Source organism: Centrocercus urophasianus, unplaced genomic scaffold (genome assembly GCF_019232065.1).
Source record: "Centrocercus urophasianus isolate 14NV4802_14NV808 unplaced genomic scaffold, USGS_Curo_1.0 seq_73, whole genome shotgun sequence".
Taxonomy (NCBI): Eukaryota; Metazoa; Chordata; class Aves; order Galliformes; family Phasianidae; genus Centrocercus; species Centrocercus urophasianus.
The window spans coordinates 3,088,379-3,111,334 of NW_024885344.1; the positions used below are offsets into that span (position 1 = coordinate 3,088,379).

The following is a 22,956-nucleotide window of genomic DNA, read 5'->3' on the forward strand; positions in this document are numbered from 1 at the left end:
CTGGCCCAGTCAAGTATTCTTCAATCAGATCAGGCTCTATTCCTCATGTCAGACTGAAAAGGCACTCATTTAATTCCATCTGTTCTCAAAGCCCATGGGATTCAAGGATTTGTCTTCTGCACACAGCATTGTGTTAAATAAACTTGGACCCCCAGGGCTGGCTCTTCAAGTGCACACACTCTTCCTTGCTGCTACACAAACCAGGCTGGCCAGCATGCTTTTTAGAGGTCTATGAAGCACTTGAATATTTCATGGTATATAAAGAGAATTCCAGTCATTTTTTTCTTTCTTTTAAGATAGTCTTCCTTAAGCTGAATCAGTATCAATTTTAACTTTTTTTTTTCAATTCTCTTATGTTCATGAAGGTCAGATGTTTGACTACTGCTGAACTCTACTTTCTTGCTGCAGTTCGGCAGCATATACAAATCTGGAAGAACTTGAATGTGGAAGTCTTTCAGAGGAGGCATAAGAGGAACAGAAATTGCTAATCAAGTTTTGCATTGTTAGCAATGACTAATTTAAAATCCATCTAAATCAACATTAAAATCAGATCACTTTAGTATTTTTGTTTGTCTAAATGCTTCTTTACCTCCTTTGTCACACTGTATAGTTCTAGACAGTGTACTATATACAAACAGGCTGAAATCTGTGGGCTTTGTTCTTCTGTCTGTCACATAAAGAACCACAACTTATATGAAAAAAAAAGGAATTATGCATTTAGAAACGTTCCTTTCTTCTCTCTGAGGGCAGGCACCCGTTTGAAGTTGCTTTGCTTCAGTGTGTGGCAACCCTCCCCACAGCAGAGGATTGGAACTAGATGATCTTTGATGGCCCTTCTAACCCAAATCATTCTATGACTGTATGAATAGAAAACAAGAGGAGGTTAAGAAGAAGCAGGTTTCATTTAATTCTTCTTGCCATGCAAACCAGCTTCAGTCTCTGAAGGTCAGAGATGTCTGGTTTTGCATGGCATTTGTTATGCCCTGGGAGAAAGACTTTGGAGTTGCTACTGAAGACTGGCCAAAAGATACATGTAGGCATCCACTGTCAGTGTTACTTCGTTTATCTCAGCTCCTCACTTGGTCTGCAGTAGCCCACAGTGCCAATGGACAAACACGTGCACGGCTGGACAGCAGCGATCTGTCCGGAACTGAGTTTCATTTATGCATTACTTTTTCTGGATTGGCCCATCTTTGCTTTCCTTTTTGATTAATAGTTTTTTCCTGTCTGTAAGGAAATCTCAATTACTGTGATTTGGCACAAACCAAATAGCAAGAAAAATCCTATGAAAGACGGTAATGAATTGTGATGCCTCTGACAATGAATCATGACCTCATTGAATGAGTCAGTCATCAAGTCTGGTTGTCAAGGATACAGATGCAGATACACACACATAACGGGGTAATTCGCAATCACAAAAATTGGAGGCTGGGAGTATATTAAATTATTAGAATTTACTCCCCGCAAGATAGGTAAGTGCTTTAAATCCTGTTGATTGCTTTTGAAGACAGTTTTAAACACAACTGATAACAAATTAGCAGGTAGATATAAAATTAACCTCATAAATGCCCCTCTCTGAAAGTATTTCATATGATTTACTGTGCCTTTCCTGGGTACATATGCTGTACTAGAGCAACTTTATGACATTGCCTACAAAACTTTACACAGTTTCTTGTCCATAACCCAAATACATCACTTCTGATCTGCCTCAAACATGACCTATTGAACCTCCCTATGTTCCAGTCTCTGAGCCACCCCCCATGCTGTCCAAGCACCTCAGCACTGATCTGCAGCAGCTCTGGCATTCTGCTGTCTTGCACCTTTTAATGCCAGCCAAGAAAGAGCTACACTGAGAGGAGCAAAGGGCCAAGAGGGGTAAATAGCCATGCTTTGTATGAACACTGTAGTCAGTAGGGTGATGCTGCTCTGCCAAACAAGGAGCACTGGCATACTGTGGAAGTACGTTTAAGGTGTTGCTGCAGTCAGGAGGCCTTTTATTAAGCATCGTTACAGGCGTTGGAGGGAGAGCTGCAAACTCTGTGAGGGCAAACTGAGAATTCTGAAAACTATAATGCAAGGACAGTGCTTCTCAGGCAGCTTAGGCAGAAAGCCAGGAGGCAAAAAGTAATCCCTGGGACCATGGAAAGCAAATCAGGCAGGACAGGGATTTGAATCCCGCATCTGAAAACAGTGCCTACATCTCTGGGTTGCTGCTCAAAAATGAGTCTCTTCTATTTCTGTACTTTGGATATATCACTTTGGGAACCTCTGAAACCTCCCTGATGACATTTCTGTGAAGCATTTGACACTTTGTGGAAATATTATGTTGGAATTTTTGTGTGTGTGTGTTTTTTTGGTTTGTTTTTTGTTTTGTTTTTTTTTTAAATACAATGTTAATTTCCGATAAAAACGCAGTTTAGCTTTTCCAGGCATCTCTACTCCAGGCATTGGTTTAATAGGTATTGCTTGTTTGCAGTGTGGCTTGGGGCACATTCAAACAAAACTTTTCAACAGTGTGTACCTGAAACAAAAACCTATTGAGACAGTATTACAGTGATATATGTAAGTGTCTGTACTATGCAGAATTGCTTATCACTTCTGTTGATTTCAGTGGGAACTGTCTGGCTGCCTAAAAAAAGAATCTAGTTTTTGAGCAGGAAAGCCTTCCATCTACAGAAATCTCTTTTACTTATTTACCTAAATGGCAATGTGCTTGTGGGCTTAATTAATATCTATTCAGCACTTTGCAAAAATAAACCTCTTCAGGCTTAAATTTAGGCTTAATTTATTCTTTCTTTTCCCCCTTCAGCCTGGAAGGTAGGTACAAAGCTGGGGAAGGGCAGAGAAGGATATCTTGTGTTCTCTGGTGTCCTAAGAGCTGAAGAAGAGTATCAAGATCTGTCTCTGGATAAAAAAATGGAAGGGATTGTTATTGAGGAAACGTTTGGCCAAATATTTCTTTTGTAGATAGACGATGCTATGAGGGAAAAATGGATAAAGAACATTATAGGAATAATGTTACGTTGAGACTTATAGTCTAGTGCTTTGGATGTCAGATTGGAAAAGTTTGATGTCTCCGAAGAGAATAATGTGTCTGGAGAGTAAGGAATTTTTGCTGGGATTTCTTTTTTCAGTATATTTCAGTGCAGATAACTGACCTTGGAGCCTTCTCCTGTACTCTGTCATTGCATACCACCCCCAGTTATTTTCCATCTCGGATCCCACTGGCAGTCTATGAGGCAGCAATTGCATCATCATTTGAATGCTTTGAATCAGAACCTGGTAATAAATGGGAACTACCAGTTCAGCTTTGTGTTTTTCACTAAGTAACAAATGGATGGAAGTATTCCAGAGACTGGCTAAGTGAAATCAGTGAATGGTAACAGTTGTTGATTAACTAGTATTATATGAGTGGAAATGTAGATAGTGCCAAGTTGCTTAATGACAACTAACCAACTGTTAAATAGAAGTGGAACTTTAAGGTCTGATCTCTCAGTACTTAAATAGCTAAATGAAGATTAAAGAGTGTATTTTTCTTAGTTACTAGAGGCCTTGATCAGGGTAGGAAGGATGCACGGGACAGCCTGAGGGCTAGCGCAGTGCTTGAATTGTCCAGCCAGACAGTGGCAGGGGCACTTCACATGTTCCAGGTGCAGTTTTCTCTGTAAGCCAACAGAGGTTTGGAGTAGCTTGGAAACTAAGAGGGAAAACAGAAGAAGAAATAAATGCAGCATTACTGTGTTATTTGGTCTTAGAAAGGGGATGTTGTAGTAATGAGATTTTTAGTTTCTAGATTCACTTTCTCTTTTTAATGTTGGGATAACACTTACTCTGTCTGCAAATAAAGTGGATTCCTAGTTCGATTTTTTTCTTCTGATTTCCCCGTAGTCTCTTTCAAACTGATTTTTTTTTCTTCAATCAATTCACTGTTTCCTGCTGTAAAGTTTCTAACGTAACGACCTCAGCTTTACCTGAGCAGGCTGTTGTCTTTATCATGTCACTGATACCTGTGACAGCCCAACCAAGGATGTCTTGGCCTGTACAACTTGTGGTGTGGCTGATTGTATGGTGGACCAAACCTGACAGCTACAGATAGAGCTCAAGGTTATTTTGTGAGCTGACAGCAAAAAAAAAAAAAAAAAAAAAGAGAACATGGCCTTCAAATGTATTATTATATATCAATAGCTAAGAATATTATTACCTTCTGGAACCTGCTGTTCTTTTTGTGCTTTCATATAAGACATAATGTTTCTCTAATCAGATTACACTTGAGTAGTAGCCTGCTCTTTTACTAAACTTGTTTTCTGGTTTTTCTACCTCAGGTCATCCAGATGGTTGCATAGTTCCTTCATGTTCTTTAGCTGCATTGACATATTCTGTCTTTCTTGATTAAAAAATCTGCTTTTCTGGGCAGTCATCAGCTCCATTCAGCTTCCTTCAGTTCACTCCAAGCTCCCCTGACATCTGTATACATGTGACATCCTGACACTTTTCAAATCTGATCAGATCTGAACCACCAGCTAGGCCCCTGACACTTAGCAGATTTTGCACACGCAACAGACTTGGAAGCAGAGCAGTGAACAGACTCTGCACTGACAACTGTGATTGTCTGGCTTTGACATCATCCCCCACGCAACTTGGTAGAGGCATCAACATTGGAACTTGGCTATGATTTGACATGGTACGTAGTGATGGGAAATGTGTGCAGCACTGGGGAGCCTGTCCCAGAACATGAGGGCTGCTCAGAAAGTAATCCCTCCTATGTTTTGATGTTGGCCCACAATTCCAGATGCAGATGTTGGTGGTATGGCAGTAGAGGCTGAACTTTTCCAACAATATTCTGTTATGTTTTGTTGCCATTTGACAGATGGCAGCTGAGGGGCAGTCTGACAGAATGGTGTCTGACAGGGAAATCCATACGGAGCAAAGGTGTATCACTGAATCCCTCCATGGGGAAAAAGTGGCACCCACTGATGTTCATCAATGCTTGCTGAATGTTTATGGAGATCAAACAGTGCATGAGAGCACAGTGAGGGGTGAGTGGTGCATTTCAGCAGTGGCAGCAGTGACAGTGGGTCACCTCCACTTGTGCAGATTGTTACAAGCGAGGTACGCAGGCTCTTGTTCATCGCCGGTGAAAATGCATAGCTAATTGTGTGGCTGTTGAAAACTAGTGTTTTGTAACTGAGAATTTGTTCTATCAAATAGTGTTATTGTGCTCCTTGTACCTGTTGCAGTTTCCATGGAAATAAATAGGAGGTGTTACTTTTCAGAGTGACTTATTTACTTATTGAGTTTATCATCATTAGCTCTTTCTGTGCTCTCAATCTCTGATGAGAGTGGTTGGAGAGCTCAACAGGGCCACAGGGTGCTCATGAAGACAACCCAAAGAAAACTCTTATAAACTGTAAGCTTAAAAGGGAGAATAGACCAAAGATTATCTTAGCAAGCATTTTAGTTCATTTTCTAGCTTTTCAATGTTATTTGATCCACTCCTGAAGAGGTGCAAATTACCAGCAGACTGACAATTTCCTTTCAAGGTTTGTTTGAAAAAGTAAATCCTACTACTGTGCAAAACTGTCTAGCAGCCCATATAGGTTACGGGCTATAGGTTCATTCGGTCCTATGCTTACATTTTCCTGTTTCCCCAAAGTAGGATTCAATCCCTGAGATTTTTTGCATACGTGGTGTGTGTGTATTGCTGCATTTAAATATTGAATATTTAAAGTTCTTTTCAAAGAAGAGAGGTTTTGAACATGTCACCATGACTTTATGACTTATCCCAGCATGCTAGTTAAAGCTCATTTCGTTTCTGTATTGTTCACAAACATTGCAGCAGAATAGTTGACAATTAAGGTACAATTTTGAGTGTACATACAAATGTAAAAGTAGCAAAGAACATAGCATTACCTGAGAAATATATCTATACCAAGTATATTTTGTCCATATTTACATGTTGATGTATTGGTGGTAGGTGGATGATTGGACTACATGATCTTAGAGATCTATTCCGACCTTAATTATTCTATGATTCTATGATCATGATCTTGATTGAACATGTTCTTATAATAGAATAAATTGATGTGCCTGTTTCTGAAACAGTGTTGTTTCCCTATCATTTCCTTTCTGTTACTGTATGTATTGCATCCTAATAGCTTCAGTAGTGAAATCCTAGGAAGGGATCAAGCTTTCTGCATTGGGAAAAATTTTCATTTGTGTTGGCTGTATAGAGGAGAGCGCTGTGAGTTGGTTTTCTTTGTGTTACAAATACTTGGTAGAGAGGCTGTCTTATTTGCTGAAGTCAGTGCAGGCAGAATTCAGGTGACGTCCTGTTCTTTCCTCCTGCGGATCACTCATTCAGAAGCAGAGAGAGTGTTTTAAGAGGGCTCCCTGCTCCTGCCGAGCTGTTTTGCTGACACTGAGGGGAGCACGCTCACCTGCTCGGGGCTGCTCTGTGCTTCTGTGCCCACTGCCTCCCACAGCTGTGATGCACAGAGCAGAGCTGACCACCCCGCGGCTCTGTGGCTGTGTGAGTGATGCGGTGCCTCCATGCAATTAACTTAATGCGTTCAGAGAACCTCCAGAACTCCTCACTTGGAAATGTTCCCGAGGGAGATGGGTTTTTTTAATCTCTTTAGAAGTCATAGGAATAAAACTGAATACAAAGCACTTGCTTGGTTGGTGGTTTTTTTTTTTTTTTTTTTGGTGGGTTTTGTTTGTTGTGTGTTTTGTTGTTTTTTTTTTTCCCTTATGCCTAAAATACAGCCTCTATAAAATGAAAACATTCCTTCAAGGTACTTTTGGCTCCTTCATAGTTTTTCCTTAGGGTCCCATTTTTGTTCGCACTGTCAGAGCGCGCTGCAAAGTCGCCTGGTTGTAAATGGGAATTGGAGCCTTTATGTCAGCATTAGAGTTAAAACTAGGCCAGTGTGAGTGTCATCTCCCATTAAAAGAGCTTAAATACATGCTGGAAATAGGAATTCCAAGGGTGAAGCATTGTATTGCACCACTATATTATATGATGCAACTGAGATCAGCCTTGTTTAAATCAAGCAGTGGCGAGAAGGAAATCAGATTAGATTCAGTCCTTTTTGAAGGATGTACATGCATGCAGGAATTCATCTGAGGCTTTTTCTCCTCAGTATCTAATGACAGAAGAGCTTACCTGACCTGAAACAGTGAATCAGTTAGTCATATGGAAATCTGAGATTAATATTTAATACCAAAATCCACGTGTCCCTGTTCAAAGAGTCTCTTTCCTCTCTACCAGGTTTGTGGTAGACCTGTGACAGAGTTCATGCCATGCTGCATCATAACCTATACTGTACCCCAACTCATTTGTACAGGTTGTCATATGGAGAGCTCAAAAGAGAATCATCAAAATGTGGTAAAGCCTTCATGCTGAATAGACATTGTGGCTGAGGGAACGGGGATTTTTCAGTCTGGTGAAGAGGAGACTCAGGGGAGATCTTTTTGCTCTCTATAGTGATGTGAAAGGAGGTTATAGCGAGATGTGGGTTGGCCTCTTCTCCTAGGTAACTGTGATAGGATGAGAAGGAATGGCTTAAAGTTGTGCCAGGGGAGGTTCAATTTGGAGATTAGGAACAATTTCTTCTCAGGAGTGGTGCAGCATAGGCACGGGCTGTCTGGGGAGGTGATGAAGTCACTGTCCCTGGAGGTATTCAAGAAACATGTGGATGTGGCACTGAGAGACATGGTCTAGACTGGTATCAGGCATGACTAGATGGTTGGACTAGATGATCTTTGTGGTCTTTCCAACCATAATGATTGTATGATTCTGTGATTCTGTGATGTAGTTTTGGGATTGTTCTTTGATTTTAAGTGGGCTCTAAACTAAACGCACAAAAACCATGGGCAATGCCAATTTGTATTCTAACAGCAGGCTGCATTTTCTCTTTTTCTTTCTGAGGTGATTCACTGGAACTCACCAAAGAAGCTGCGGGTGAAAAACAAGCACGTGGAGTTTTTCCGCAACCTCTACCTGACATTCCTGGAATACGATGGGAACTTGCTGAGACGGGAACTCTTTGGCTGTCCCAGTGAGGCAGATGTTAACAGTGAAAACGTAAGTGGCACGTTGAGGGCTTGAAAGCTGTAAAGAGAGTTTCATACATAGCACAGGGTACGTGAAAATCTGGAGAATTGGCTGTGGGAGGTAGGGACTCGGGAGAATTGAGGTCAACGCTCAGATTCCAAGAGTGATGCTGTGCAAATCATTTAATCTCTCTGTGCCTCAGTCCCTTCCCCGTAAAACTGTCATATTAATCTTGCCTTTCCTCTGTTGTTTTTGTTTTGGTGGTATTTTTGGCTGCCATTTTTTTTTTTTTTAAATCCCCATCAAAGCTAAGTTCACAAATTGAAAATGAGGATTTGGACTCTTAATTCTATTAGGCAATTCTGCAAATCTCATCCTTAGACCTAAAACTTTCCAAGAGAAAGGATTGTTTCTTGCTGTGTTTGTTCAGCGTAAGACAATGTTGACTTTGGCTAGTAGATACTAATGCACAAATAATGAAGAGAAAATGAAAATATCAAGACTGCTGGGTTAGGTCTATGAGTTTTTGCTGTACTGTAAATTGTACTGTAACTGTAGAATGAGTTAATACTTCAGGGTACGCATAGGCAGTGAGGCTAGTGAGTTCTTTCTGCCCCAAATCTAACAAAGCACAGCAGCACTTAAGTGTATCTGCATAAAATTTGCAATCAGAACCTTTCAGATGAAACAAATCCTTTGAAAATGGTTGAAATCAAGGATGTTTACATACAGATGTTCTTAAGTATGTGTGTGCCTTAGTACATATAGTTCCAGTATAAAAAACTGTTATTTGAAACACTTATACACAGATGCATATGAACTCCTTGTGTATGATGTGGTCTGTGGAGATTTCTAGACCAAGTATCAATTTTGACTACGTAGCTGAAATACAAAAAAAAACCTGTATCATTTTATATTATCTTAAAGGAAAAAAAATACATAATTATCTAAAAAGTTAAAAATTCTCTATATAAAAATCAATAAAGCAAAGTCACTATCATGTACGCATTAGCAGTTCAGAGGTAATTAGCAATGTAGAATCATTGAAGCTCCATTTTGCCTGTGACCACAGGAGATGCCAGTCCTAGTTTTCTGTCGGTAGCACTCAGAGATTGGATGGATCTATTTTAGCCTAAGGCAAGGCTTCCCAGATACTCATTCAGCCTTCCCTCAGTCTTCTGAAAGAGGTGGGAAAATTATAAAAAATCTGAAGATAAACATTAACTCAAGGAGACTGAAACAGACAAAAGAGAGAAAGTGCACAGCAAGAGTGAAAACACACGGAGAAAGAAAATCCTCTGCAAGAGTGAGAGGCTTTTAGAGAATCAAGTGAACTGAATGTAATAAAAGATCATTAAGAGGCTGATGGCCAGAGACGTCAGGATACAGTAGATGGAGTAGAGGGTTGGAAAAGGGGAGTGAGACGTTGAAAATAAAGGCAATAAAACAAAACACATCTTCATCATGTTTTAAGTATGCAGGTTCAAATTATTCTGAATTTGCAGTTGTATGTGTTGGAAGAGCAAGAATTCAGTCACAGATTTGTTGCTGTATTTTCCAGAGCTCTGTAAGTCCTTAAACGTAGAATCATAGCATGGCTTGGGTTGGAAGGGCCCTAAAAGCACCCAGTACCAACTCCTCTGTCGTGGGTAGGGCTGCCACCCACCAGATCAGACTGCCCAAGGCCCCATCCAACTGAACCTTGAACACCTCCAGGGATGGGGCATCCACAGGTCATCTAGACAGCCTGTGTCAGTACCTTACCACCCTCTAAGTAAAGAATTTCTTCCTAACATCTAATCTAAATTTCCCCTCTTTTACTTGAAAGCCATTCCCCATTATCTTATTGCTTTCTGTTCAAAATGTCAATTCCTCTCCTGCTTATAAGCTTCCATCAAGTACTGGAAGGCCAAATTGAAGTTTTCCCAGAACCTTCTCTTCTCAGACTGAAAAAACCCAGCTCCTTCAGACCTTCATCATAGGAGAGGTGCTCCAGCACTTCTGATCATCTTCATGGTCCTACGCTGGACCTTTTCCAACAAACTCAAGCATGTCATCAACCACATAGACTTGTACATGCTCAGTCTCATGGCGTGGTCTCAGACTTCCTTCACTCTTACAGTGGAAGGTATTTTGCTCTCCTGACTCCTGCCTGGAGATTCAGGTACATGAGAAATACGAGAAGCCTGACTGCCACTGAAGACTCAGGCAAAGAGGTTGTTGTGTACCTTAGCCTTTCGATGTGAACTGTAGCCAGTTCTCTCTTCTCATTTTTTCAGGGGATTACACAGTCCTTGGTCTGTCTCTTCTGACCAATATATCTATAGGGTCCCTTCTTGTTATTTTACACATCCCTTACCAAGTTTCTTTCTGTCTTCACCTTGGCTTCCCTGACCCATCTCTGCATGTCCAGACAGTATCACTAGATTGTTTCCAGGATGCCCACCCCTGCTTCCACTTCATTCCAGATGATAAATTGTTGGGGAGCGATGCACACTGAATGTAAGTTCTTACTGCTGGAAATGGCTGTTAAAAAGTTTAAAATGGCTCATTTTACTGAACTTGTATCTGGTTGACAGACACTGGAAATGACTAACTCTTCAATCCTGCTTCTTATTCAAGACAAGTAGAATGCAATATGGTGTATGGTATGGCTTCTGTCTGAATAGGAAATGTAATTCATTCTTCCTCTTATAAATAAAAAAAAAAAAAAAAAAGAGGAGGATACTGGAAAAGATTGAGCTAGACGCACAAAAATATATGAGTCCTAACTTGCCAAGAGACACCAAAAAGTTAACAGCCTTCTATCAAAACAATGAGATATAGAAAATACCTAACTTTGGATAGCTTAAGAATAGTCACTTAGGAGAATACGTTGTTTTTAATCAGTTGCCCTTGATGTAAGCCCAGCTCAAAACTTGTCAATTTCCTTTTTTTTTTTTTGTAGAATACAAAAAGCAAGTTTTGGCTCTGATGTTATGAGACCCTAAGAACAAGATTATCATGAAAACTTCTCTCTCCCCCTCTCTCACTCTGCTGTAGTACACACAGTGTCACAGGTGTCCTATTAAAATACAGTGCATTCCCATGATGTATAGCAGGACAGTGTTCAGACGCAGAGCATCATGTAAGGTGAGCAGGGAGCCACTGTTTGTCATTCCTCATGGAACAAGGACTAGGGGACATGAAGTGGAAATAGCAAGTATCAGGTTCAAAACAAAGCAAGCTATTTCACCCAAGATGCAGTGAAGCTTTGAACAGGAAGTAATGTTGCTAAAAATACACCTGAATTCAAAAAGTGATTGTGGAAACAAAATCAGTCAGGAGCTGTTCAGCTTTGATGCGGGAAATTCTTACACCCAAGTGCAGGACTGGAGGAATATTCTGAGAAAGCATCACCATACACACACACTGCCTTTGTACTCCTCTCCAGGCAGCATGGCAGGAGACAGGATTCTGGGCTAGGTGTGGGCTACCTTTAGCCTGACAAGATGCAGATGTAGGGTTAGGACTCCTAAGAATTTAAAAAAAAAAAAAGGCTGTAATTCTTGCAAAATTCTTGCAAAAGAAATATGCTTAAGGTAGGAGTTGTTATTTGTGTTGCAGCTGTTATTTTTTTCTTTCTTCTCCAAATTGAAGCTAGCAACCTCAAAAGACACTAGGCTTTATTGTGCTAAGCATAGTATAAGTGTAAGCATTTGGGGCTGGAGCTCAGTGATCCTTAAGGTCCCTTCCAACCTAAGCCAAACTACAGTACTATGAAAAGTTGCTCCTTCATTTGGCTATGCTTCTCTGTGCTGTGAACCAGTGGTCAGAATGCTGAAATGCCTCTGCCAGTTTTGTAATCAGAGAGAATTACTTAAGCACTAAATCCACTGAGCCCTGCTGTGGAAGAAGCAGTGGCTTGTTAGGAGGCTGTCACTCAGAATCTGGCTGTGGCAGAATGTACCCTTAAGGTCTTGTTCCAATATGCCAGCCATTGCAGCTCTGCTGTTTAATATTTGTAATGATGTTTTATTTAGAGTGCAACCTGTAATTAAGGAATCTCATTTGTAATGCAAATATCTGGAAAATGTAAAAAGAAATGTGACAGTGGGCACCACTGGGCTGATTCTGTTGCTCTAAGGCCCTTTACACATAACTCTAAGGCCCCTTTACACTTCTCATCAGTACTAAGACGGCCTTAAAATGAGTGTAAATTATGTACTTTCCCTTTTTAAAGACTCTTTACAATGTCAGGGAGATGTAAAGAGGTATTAGTTGAAAAGGTAATCAGACATTACATTAATCTGTCACTCTTTACGTGGCTGTGTGCATGCATTTATGCTTGTATATACACGTCTGTATGTATTAATATAGATTAGTACTTTTTTTCTTTTTGTTTTTCTTTTTTTTTTTTTTATGTTTCCTAAGGAAGTATAGTGTCACACATTGAATTTTTAGATGTCTAAAATCAGTCTTTGGATCCCACACATCACAGCACTGATCTAATTGGGCGCTGATCTTCAGCTGCACCAAGCTGCACTGTTAGTAGGTTCCAAAAAGTTGCCAAAAAGTTGCAAATAGGAACGAACAGAACAGATAGAGCTTTGAAAATGAAATACTGGAGGCAAAGAAATACAAATTCAAAAACGGAGAGACTCGAGTCTTTTTTCTGTTTATATAAAAAGAGTTATATGTATGTCTATGTGTACATACATATTTTATCCTTTCACTAAAATAGTGAAGCTGAAAGGTGCTATGTGTTTCAGGGACACACTGCAGACGGGGGCCTGGCACGTGCTCCTCTCTGCAGAGCATCACTCTGAATCCCCTTCATTCAGTGTGTGCTAACATGGGATTACACAGAGCTGGCTCTTCTCTGCAAACTGGTATTACATTCACCTCTTTGCCTTGTATGCAGATTCTGGATGGGAAATTCAAATGTGAAATTCAGATTATGAACCAAATCCTCCTGTAAACACTGCCAATGACTCCAGTAGCCTTTGGAGTGAGTCCTCAGCCATTCCGTTCTGCATCTTCCGTGCTATTTCCCCTTCTTAGCCCTTTTTTACTTTGATGCAAGGGACAAGATTTTAGGGAAACCCTCTAAATTAAATGTTTTCTATTGGCTTTTAATGTAAAGCACAGCACATCATTCTAAAGAACCTACCACAGCATTTAAAGTACTTCAATGTGATCTTCTGCCTGCCATCTCTGTAGTTGTGCTATGAGATACATACTGTAAGCCTGATTTTAGCACAGGCACACACACTCAACCTTTTAGCATTCTCTTAAAACTCGTTTCCTGCAGACAGCTTCTCACCAGGTGCTTCTGCCACAGCATTAAATCTGAAGGTTGAATGAGGTGTCCCCCATTACTGAAGCCTGTGTCCTGATCCAAAACCTAGAGCAAGATCAGTGGGAGTCTTATCACTGATTTCACTCACTTTTGGAGAAAAAGAGTAGATTACTCTTAGAGAAGACTTAAAAAAAAATGATAATAATGAAGATTTGCTCCAGATTTCCTCCACTTTTTCATTTTTTTCATTCAGCAGCACAAAGGGACAGCATAAAAATTCTTATTCTCCCTGAAAACACTTGCTTAGGTGTATCAGTATTTCCTAAATGTCTTCTTAACTTACTTACTTTTTTGTATGAAACCACTGATTCTTAATAGTAGCAAATGGCTCTGCATGCAATCCAGTAATATCCATCAGAAGAGCAGGAGATTGATGTGCTACGTAGTTTAAACTCAACAATGTGCCACATAATTTACACTCAACTAATAAATTTAGTGATTTCTGAATGTCTAAAAAGGGCACATAAAGGGAGCTTCCAGGGCAGTAATTGGGTGCTGAACTTAAAATCAGACTCCTGCTGTTCCAAAGGCTGACTTTGTTCCTGCAGTATTTCTGCCTACTGCATCATTTGTGGGACTGGCATATAAAGGTACTGTTTTGTCATGTCATAGCCTTTCTCTAGTAATAGCAGGTGGTTTATGGCAGTTTTGACAGGAAATCCTAACTTGCCCAGCTGTGTTGTTTCTATTATTAAAACTGTTGTTATTATTAAATGCTGAGCTGGTAGCACATCCTTCTAGCTGCCTGAAACTTCCCGTTATACTGCTTTCAGCTGCTTACAGTATTGCTAGATGGGGGAATTGTGAACTATGTTTCTTTTTGACGTGCTTTTATGTCTCCCTTTTCCTTCTCCCAATTTTTAAAGTGAAGCATGGGGAAAAGCATTGGGGGTTGCACACAGTGCAAGTGCAGATGACTTCTTCATGGAACTACTCCATAGTTCAGAGAAAGAGCTGACATTTAGCAAGAGTGAACTTGGGGCCAAGAATGTGTCTTTTGCCAGGCTGCTGAAAATTTATGCAAATTATAAGGCTGAAAAATCCCCCTATAATATACGCACTCTCAGTTGTGCTTTGTTTGCTAAGTAGGAGGCTAAGATCTCTGGAGACTCCTTTGGAACATGCATGGATATGTCTGATCAGATTATAAATTTGTCAGTGCCACAGAACAATGCAGTACACTGCAAGTGAGGGACCAGAATGAAGATGGGCATATTCTGTGTTTCTTTCAGAACGCTTAGGATCAGGTTTTACCAAACAGTAGAGCTAAGAGCAGAAACCAGTGTGATCTCTGTTCTGAGAGAGATCCATTAACCTCACTGCTATCCAGGCAATATGAGGAGGAAAAAAAAGTAACTTTCACTTGTAAAAGGTTAAAATTCAGGTCAGAGGATCCTGTTGTGAGATATTGGCACACGCTGCCCAGAGAAGCTGTGGGTGCCCCATCCCTGGGGGCATTCAAGGCTAGGTTGGATGGGGCCCTGGACTGCCTGGGTGGGCTGAGTGGGCTTTAAGGGCCATTCCAACCTGAGCCATTTTGGGATTCTAGGATTCCATGAAAGGCTTAAAGAGTAGATTTACTGTAGACAGTAGTTCTGAGAGGGAGTACCAGGGACAGGAAGAGAAAAGGAGTGATGTGTGCCTCCAGGTGCAGTTTGCTGTCAAATTACTTGAACAAGGACTGTAGGGCTACAAGCAGGGCTGATATAGAATACATTTTGGAACTTGCCATAGAAGAAGAGGAGTCTGAGGAAACGTGAGACCAGCCTGTCAAGGCACTGTGGTGCAAGGGAGGGCTATAAACAGCTCTGCCAAGAATGGGTGTTGGGGACCTGGAGAAGAGAAATTCAGAGAACTACCCAGAGCTCACAGCTGCAGCTGAGAATACACAAAACTGTAGTTTGCATATGCCTAATTGTCATGTTATGCATGCCAGGAATTCTTTGGGTTCATGGGATCATTCATAGTAAAGGTAAGCCATTACTTCTGTTTAGCAATAAGATTGTCTATTTTATTTATTTGACAGCAAAATTCTTGTTAGGTAGGCTTGCTCAGACACTATACTTCTCTTTGTCCTAAGCACAGCTGTGTTTAATAGAAGGCTGAATTTGCCCCATAGCAAATGGTACAAAGTTTTATGACATGGGAAGAATAAAGGTTTCATTGACATGAGATTAGTCAGGTTTTTATTTCTAATTACTGGAGAAGCCAGAAGTACTTTATGTAGGTCATCCCAAACAATGCTCAGTAAGTGCTTTTTCCTCCTTACATCATCGTCTGTTTTTGTTGTTGTTGTTGTTGTTTATGCCATGCTAAAGGCAACAACTAATGCACGCACTTTAAAAGTGCTAAACGTTGCAACACAAATTTCCTACTGGTGGGAACTGGGGCAGCTACACAGGAGGAAATGAAACTGCTGCATTTTATAGCAAGATTGTAGTTTCATCCTTAGCTGGTGTTATTTTTCATCTCTCAGTGGCTAAGCTGAGCTGATTTTCTGCTGTGAATTTTAACTGCACACACCTGGGAGAAGGAAAGATGATCTGAAAGTTAGAAGTTTTCATCTAAGCAGCTCAGTTTCCTGTTGTGTTGGCATGATATTTACTGAGTTACTTAAGCCTCATGTATTCTCACCTCACCTTACCCTCTCTTATGACAGAGAGAGGTCTGCATGAGGGGATTCATTCTCTTCCCGAAGTCTAAATAGCCTTCCACACACAAAACATTTTTTGTTCAGCTTTTTCTTGAGCATCAGTAATCCCAAAGAAAATATTTCTGATCCTGGATGTTGAATTGGTCTAATTTGGGATGAAGTCCTTTAAGTTTTGGTGGGAAGTGAATTATTTCTGTGACATGAAAAAATGAAGCTTATCACTGATGCATTTTCACCAGGAGTAACTCATTTGTTGGTGAAAGATATGTGCTATGTGCCACGTATCATATGAGCCTACCGTCTGCCATGCAGAGGAAGCACCACCTCATCTCAAACAAGCACATTAGGCAGTTGGACTTAGTAAATGGTGAGGATTCGTGTTGGAGTTGAAAGCCTTCTGGCCTGAGATCTGATCCTCTGCCACAGCTGGTTGCCTCTTTGCTCTGGCCTCATGTATGCCATGGTGCTCTCTGCGTGTTGCCATTTTTATGTCAGAAACGAGTAACATCATGTGCTAATGAAAGCACTTGCTTTTTTCCTCTATGATATTTCCTTAGAGAACATCTACTGCATGTAGCCTGAAAAGAATATCGCCTTTCTACCACAAGAATGTTTCCTTGAGGTGAAACTTCTCACATGCTCAGTGGCAAGTAGCCTTCACATTGAAAATCTTGTAGAAAGAATGAAACTCATGCTAAGCAGGAACTTGCTTTTGAAAAAATGCATGCTGTTACTCTAAGAATGAAAAGTCTTCATTATATTAGGCATTTTCTTGTAAGTATAATGGAGAGACTCATAATTGGTATGCCATCTTTTTATCAAATCCAGCTGACATTAAGATCCTTATTTTGATGGCACACAGTGTTTAAATAAGTGTCTGTTTGCATAGATCTGTCAGATCGCCAGTATAAGCCCATTTTTTCATGAATGTATAATGTGGGAGGAAATCTTAAAGCAAGCTATGAGGTTTTTATCCATAAAGAATGGATCCACACAATGTACATGTTGTAGGTAAGATTGTATCAGTGGAGAAATGTTATGTGATCACATAACTGAAAAACAATATGAGGTAGCTTGTAAAGAGGTAACTTTGAAGTTATGTATGCATCTCTTAGACAGTTCCTTCTATTTTGAATGTTGTGCATCCTTAACGTTTTCCATTTAAAATGTGTCTGTAAACATGGCATACAACTGTGTGTAGTAGGTATTTATAGACTGTCTCTCTTCACAGTAAAGACGTTGTAGCCTTTATCTGTGTGCATGACACTGGGAGTATGTGAATGTATAGGCAGAGTAAGTGAAGACTGACAAAGCATTGGTAAAACAGATAAGCTAGATGCACTGAAAGTCTTTCCGTAAGAAAGGAAGTGCTTGTATTCCCACTTCAGTAGTATGAACTTGAAGTACAAGAGTATTCCAATATGGGGTTTGTTGAAGACCTGGATATTTTACCCTGTATTTTCTTTAAGTCTCACACCTCAATATATGAGGTGCTTGCACAGCAATAACAAGAGTTTTGGCTTGGCTTAAAGGAGAAAAGAGTTAAAGAAAAAAAAATTAGAAGAGTTGCCATTAAGTAGCTTCAGTCTTGCAGAGACAACGAGGCAAGAACGGGTGGGAAATTTTCCTTTCCTGCTCTTACCTCCAAGAAAGTCATGCCAGAGAGCAATAAAAGAGCAATACTGCCTAAAAGAATGATGAAACTGATACCTTTGCACCTGCACAAGTAGCGTAAGTACAAAAGAAAGAGATGCCCAAAAGAAAGGTTTTTGGTTTATTTTGCTGTGACTCCAAAGGAAAGGTTTGGGATTTGTTGGGCTGTGACTTGTTTTATGCTGTGCAATCATTTGTTACACTAATAAGCATGAAGCACACATGTGCAGTGCGCATATTTTGCTCTACGGCATTCTTTCCACTTTGTACTGTTGTCAATCATCAGGCAAGAGGCATATTCAAGTAACGAGCTGTCCAGTTTTAAGGATCTGATGTTAAGGTCAATGGAGGAAAGAAAGGGTGAGATATTTGGTTATTTCTTCAACCTCAGAAACTGGCAGCACTATTCCATTATAGCTGTAAATATTTCTCTTAAAAATAACAAAACCCACAACAAAATCGTCCTTGAACTAGATTGAATAAAAGGAAAAAAATGAGGATTTAAAAATGAACATTTTAGGGCATGGCTAACTTCCCTAGTGCTTTGATATTGTCTTAATCATTTAAATTTAAACCTCCTTGATAATTCTGGTAATACATATACATGTGTATATATATGTGTGTATGTATATATATATTTCTTTATAGGCATTTTTGTGAAAAAAATTATTTTTAAAAAATTCATTTAAAAAATGAATTTAAATGAGTTTAATTTTAATTAAATTTAAATTAAATGAGTTTAATTCATATATTGTTTGAATGTTCTTTTGGAAATGAAGTACAGGTTCAGTTATGATCTGTAAAGCAGAATGAATGGAACTCCAGCAATAAAGTTAATGAATTCCTGATTTCTGTTCCACCAAAAGATCTTGATTTCAGTAGTTTTGCCTGCGTGAAGATTTGTCAAGATTCAAACTCTCATCTTTCTAAAAGCAGTCTCTCCTGAGAGGCATTGTAAGATCTATGCAGAACAATAGCAAGAAAGAGTGAGATCCTGATCCAAAACTCATTGAAATCAAAGATGATGTTCCCATTATTCAAAAGAAGATTAAAGAGTGATATACAGAAAGATGCTGGGAATTATTCCATCAGCCTTCACAGGAAAACATTCCGTTCTCACATTATTGTTGATGGCAGCCATCATGCTTATAGTTCCAAGAACAGCAGCTCTTGTTCTTAGCACAGCATTAGAACAAGAAACACCTGCATTTTCCAATGTTTTTTCTTAATGATACTGTTGTAAACTATTGCTTTAAACCTTCTGAACAGATCTTTAAATCTAAATAAATGTCTGTAATTCATAATATGTTTGTTGCGTGAAACAGCTTTGAAATCCGCCGTGGTTTTATCAAAACTTGTGAAAATCTGAAATGGATATTCATCTTAATTTACTCTTTACTGACAAATAGGTAATCGTATCCTTCTTAGAGAATGCTTTTAAGAAATACAGTGTAAAAAATGATACCTTTACTAATAACCTGTATTTCAGAGCAACGCAAACAAAACTCTATTTGATGTGTCAACACCATATGTATAATTTTCATCTGTGCTGCATTTTGTAGAACTTTTAAGAGCAGGCATGACTGATTTTTCCTTTCAAATGAATGCATTTTAAGTAATCTACCCAGATGTTTGGCTTTAAATAATGTAGTTCAGTGATGGAATTGGTCAGCTGCTGAGACATTTGGTCAGTTTTTCTCTTCCTCCTTTTCCCATAGCTAAACTTTTATTCTTTTAAAGCTACATGACTACATGACTCAGGATTGAATTGCTTTCTTTTGCCTATTTTGACTTTGAAGTGTCTTGATTTTCAAGAAAACCAAGAAATACGTGCTCTCTGGTAATCTGACATCCTTTCAGTTTCACAAACCAGGTATCTAGAACCACAAATCCTGTGCTTAATTCTGGCTCTTCTGCAGTTGAAAGATTATTTTCATTGCAAAATTATACTGATGCAGATATGTACGTCTCAATAAACTGACTAATGTTCAGTTTGTTACTTTTCCAGCTGTCTGTCCATGCCCCTAGCAACACTTAGCATTCTCCAGCAGAGGCAGCAGAATGGGAATTGCTTAGTCCAGGGTACAAACTTAATCTGCTGCTGAGTCTTCTCTACTGGAGCTTTATGTCTACAAGTAGTTTAAAATACTGCTTCACAGAAGGAATGGCCTTATGCATCGTATTGGAACATTTGCTCTGAAACTTGGTGGTATTAAATGTTGTGATTGTTCACTGTTTCATTGCTAGTCTGGATGTTGGAAGTCTATAATATGTATGATGTATGCAATACATAGACCATAATACTGTGGACTGTCTGCCTCATTACTTAAAAGACCTTTCTTCTTATCTCATGTCCATTGACTGGAAGGAGTGAGGCTTGGGAAAATATGATATGTATGTGGAATTCAAATTGCACTCCTCATTGCCTCATGCTACAGATTTCCAACCTCTTTATTCTCTCTGACTCTCAAGAGAAATTGTAAAGATCTTACCTTTATGTCTACTCTTACTTTACAGCTCCAGAAACAGTTGTCTGAGCTGGATGAGGATGATTTGTGCTATGAATTTCGTCGAGAACGTTTCACTGTCCATCGCACTCATTTGTATTTTTTACACTATGAATACGAGCCTGCTTCGGACAATACTGATGTAACACTGGTGGCTCAGCTTTCAATGGACAGGTAAGGAAAATCTTATTTGGAAGCATGACACAATCTTTTCTGACAGCACTGTGACAGTTTGGTCTAGATCAGCCAGCTCAGTAGTACTTTGAATTGCCGGTCTCTTGTTTCTTCCTGCTTTTCAGTTCAAATCTGTTCTAAACTTTGTAGTTGCTGCTATCAGAGTGGGTTATAAAATCATGGAAAAACACCTGGCTTATAAGCAGGCAACTACTATTTCACTTAGAGGAGCACATGCAGAATGCTGTAAGACCCATGAATACCACCACTGGTACGCTAGTAGAAGGTCAACACTATTCCAGGAGGGTCAGAGAAATTCATATCAACAAATATTTGCAGCCTGTTTTAAAAATAAACACGAACAGAAGAGGGCTGTTCTGTTTCAGCAGTGCCTCAGCACATTGTACTGTGATGTGCATCAGTGTCTGTTCTATTGATTTTTAATTGAGGAAACATTTCTTAAGTGTTCAGAAACCTTTGAGTACAAAACTAAAGAAATAAATTAAACCAGACCCTGAGCGAGTGCCACAATAAATTAGTAGAAGCTGGTCTGTGCACATGGTATATTTTCCCCCCAGAATTTAATTCAAAAGAATGAGCTGGGGCTTGGTGCTGATTCACTGGCACTGATGCAAAGTATGAGCATCTGTTTCTCTTTCTGGATCCTCACTGGGGCACATGTTTTTATTGATAGACAGAACCACACATTTTTATTCAGGAAGAACAGCCCTCTTGATACTGTGCAGGAAAAATCTTCCCTGCTTCTTTGGTGTGTTGCTATAAATTATTGATTTGAGCTGGAAATACTCTCTTTCAGCTAAAATCAATAAATAATATCATACCAAAGAGCTGTTTAGCTGCTTTGTTTTCTTTCACATCTTTCAGTTACTGCTTCATTTTTCGTACCTTCTTTAGACCACTTTTATTAAACTCCTCCGGCGCAGCTGTAGACAGTTAAGAATAGTGTCTCAGATGTAAGATGGCATGTACATAAACAATGTGCTATATGCCATGCTCTTGCTTAGTTCTTTCAGATGATCAGCCAACATAAGGAAAGGCAGAAAAGTAACTCCCCATGTCTCCAGTTCTCATCCTGCTGGAGCTGAGGCTGATAGTACTGTTGTGACAGGCTTCTCTTTGTGCTATAGGCTTGAGGAGTGGAAGGCAGTGGAGCAGCTTAGGAGCTAACATTAATGTCTGTAGATGGAGGCTTTGAGAGAGAATTCATTCAGTGTTGTCGTTGTTGGTTAATTGTCACTTTTGTACTGATGTGACAAGTTTGGTCTTATAATGGCTTGTTCCTATCACTGGCTTCATATGCAGCTTTCAAGTACTTGGCTAGGCAGCCTTGCTATAAGGCATGGAATGTATCTAGAAATCAGTAATCAGAGTGGGAGTTAAAAAATGTGAGATGAGGATGTGGGCAAGAAAGACAGAATTAGCATTAGGCTGCTTGAGGTTGGGGTCAAAATAACTTGTAAATTGGTTTGAATATGCTTAAGAGGAAGAATCAAAACAAAGAATCTCACAAAATGTGATTTCCAGTGAAATACCCTTGGCTGAAACAGACCTTAAAAAATTTAACAACTAAATGATGACCTCATTTATTATACAATGTAGGAGTTTATTTTCTCTAGAGAACACATTCCTCAAGAAACGTAACAACAAAGAAAGAACTTGGTGAGCTTAGAAACTTGTATTTCTTAGTTTTATGGTCAAAAGAGACAATTCTAACAACTTACAGAGTGCAGGTTGTGTAGCATCACTCAGCAGTCCCTGTATCAAGCTCGTAGAAGTGGAGCCTGTTATTGAGAAAGACACAGCAAAATGGAGTGTTCTGAAGGGCACTGAGCTGTCCAGCTTCAAATTTATACCAGCAAAGCCCAGTTTCCATTTAACTATCATGGAAAGCTTTGCAGGCATCATCAGGTGTGCCATTTAAGTAAGTTATGTATGCCATTTGTCCACTGCTTAGAGTCCTTGAAAGGTGTTTCGCTGCATTTCTTTCTAGCTATTATTTAATTTATAAAAGGTTCCCAAAATCTGAATGCTGATGAAATGGATCCTTCTGACTAACAGGTTTCCATGATGCTGGAGAAACGCAAAAAATGTATTTTTTTATGTATTTGTTACTAGTACAATCTAAAGCCTAAGGATTTCATATACCTTTTAGATCCTTTTTATTGATCTGTGTTTCTAATTCAGCTGTATGTTTCATGCTGATAATAACCTTTGTTTCAATAGTAGATAAAAAGAAAATAATGTACCATGTGTAGACTAGTAAATGTAATATCTCATATCTAAGACAGAATGATTATATTGTTGTGGATGTCATCAGAAACACAGAAAAAAGCTATTAATGTTAAATCAGAATTTGTGTTTGCTGGTATATCGTTCCTTTCTGCTGCAGTGCTTAGTGTGATAGTAGGAGGGGGAAATTCTTTTCTCTGATTACAATGATGCAGAAAACTTTTCTTATATACTGTATAAATATTAATAGGAAAAATCTAGTAATGTGGATATGAAACGTAGGAAAGATTATCATGTTGCATAGTCTACTCTTCTTAATTTT

General features: G+C 39.4%; 1 protein-coding gene across 3 annotated transcripts in view; it reads left to right on the forward strand.

Moving 5' to 3' along the window:
• The window catches only part of LARGE1 (LARGE xylosyl- and glucuronyltransferase 1), a 279,742-nt gene that overhangs the window by 236,437 nt on the left and 20,349 nt on the right, over positions 1-22,956 (forward strand). For all 3 annotated transcript variants that reach the window (XM_042837889.1, XM_042837887.1, XM_042837888.1), the window contains 2 exons: positions 7,931-8,086; positions 20,221-20,384. In XM_042837889.1, the coding sequence (XP_042693823.1) occupies positions 7,931-8,086; positions 20,221-20,384 (320 nt within the window). The remainder of the gene's footprint in view (positions 1-7,930; positions 8,087-20,220; positions 20,385-22,956) is intronic.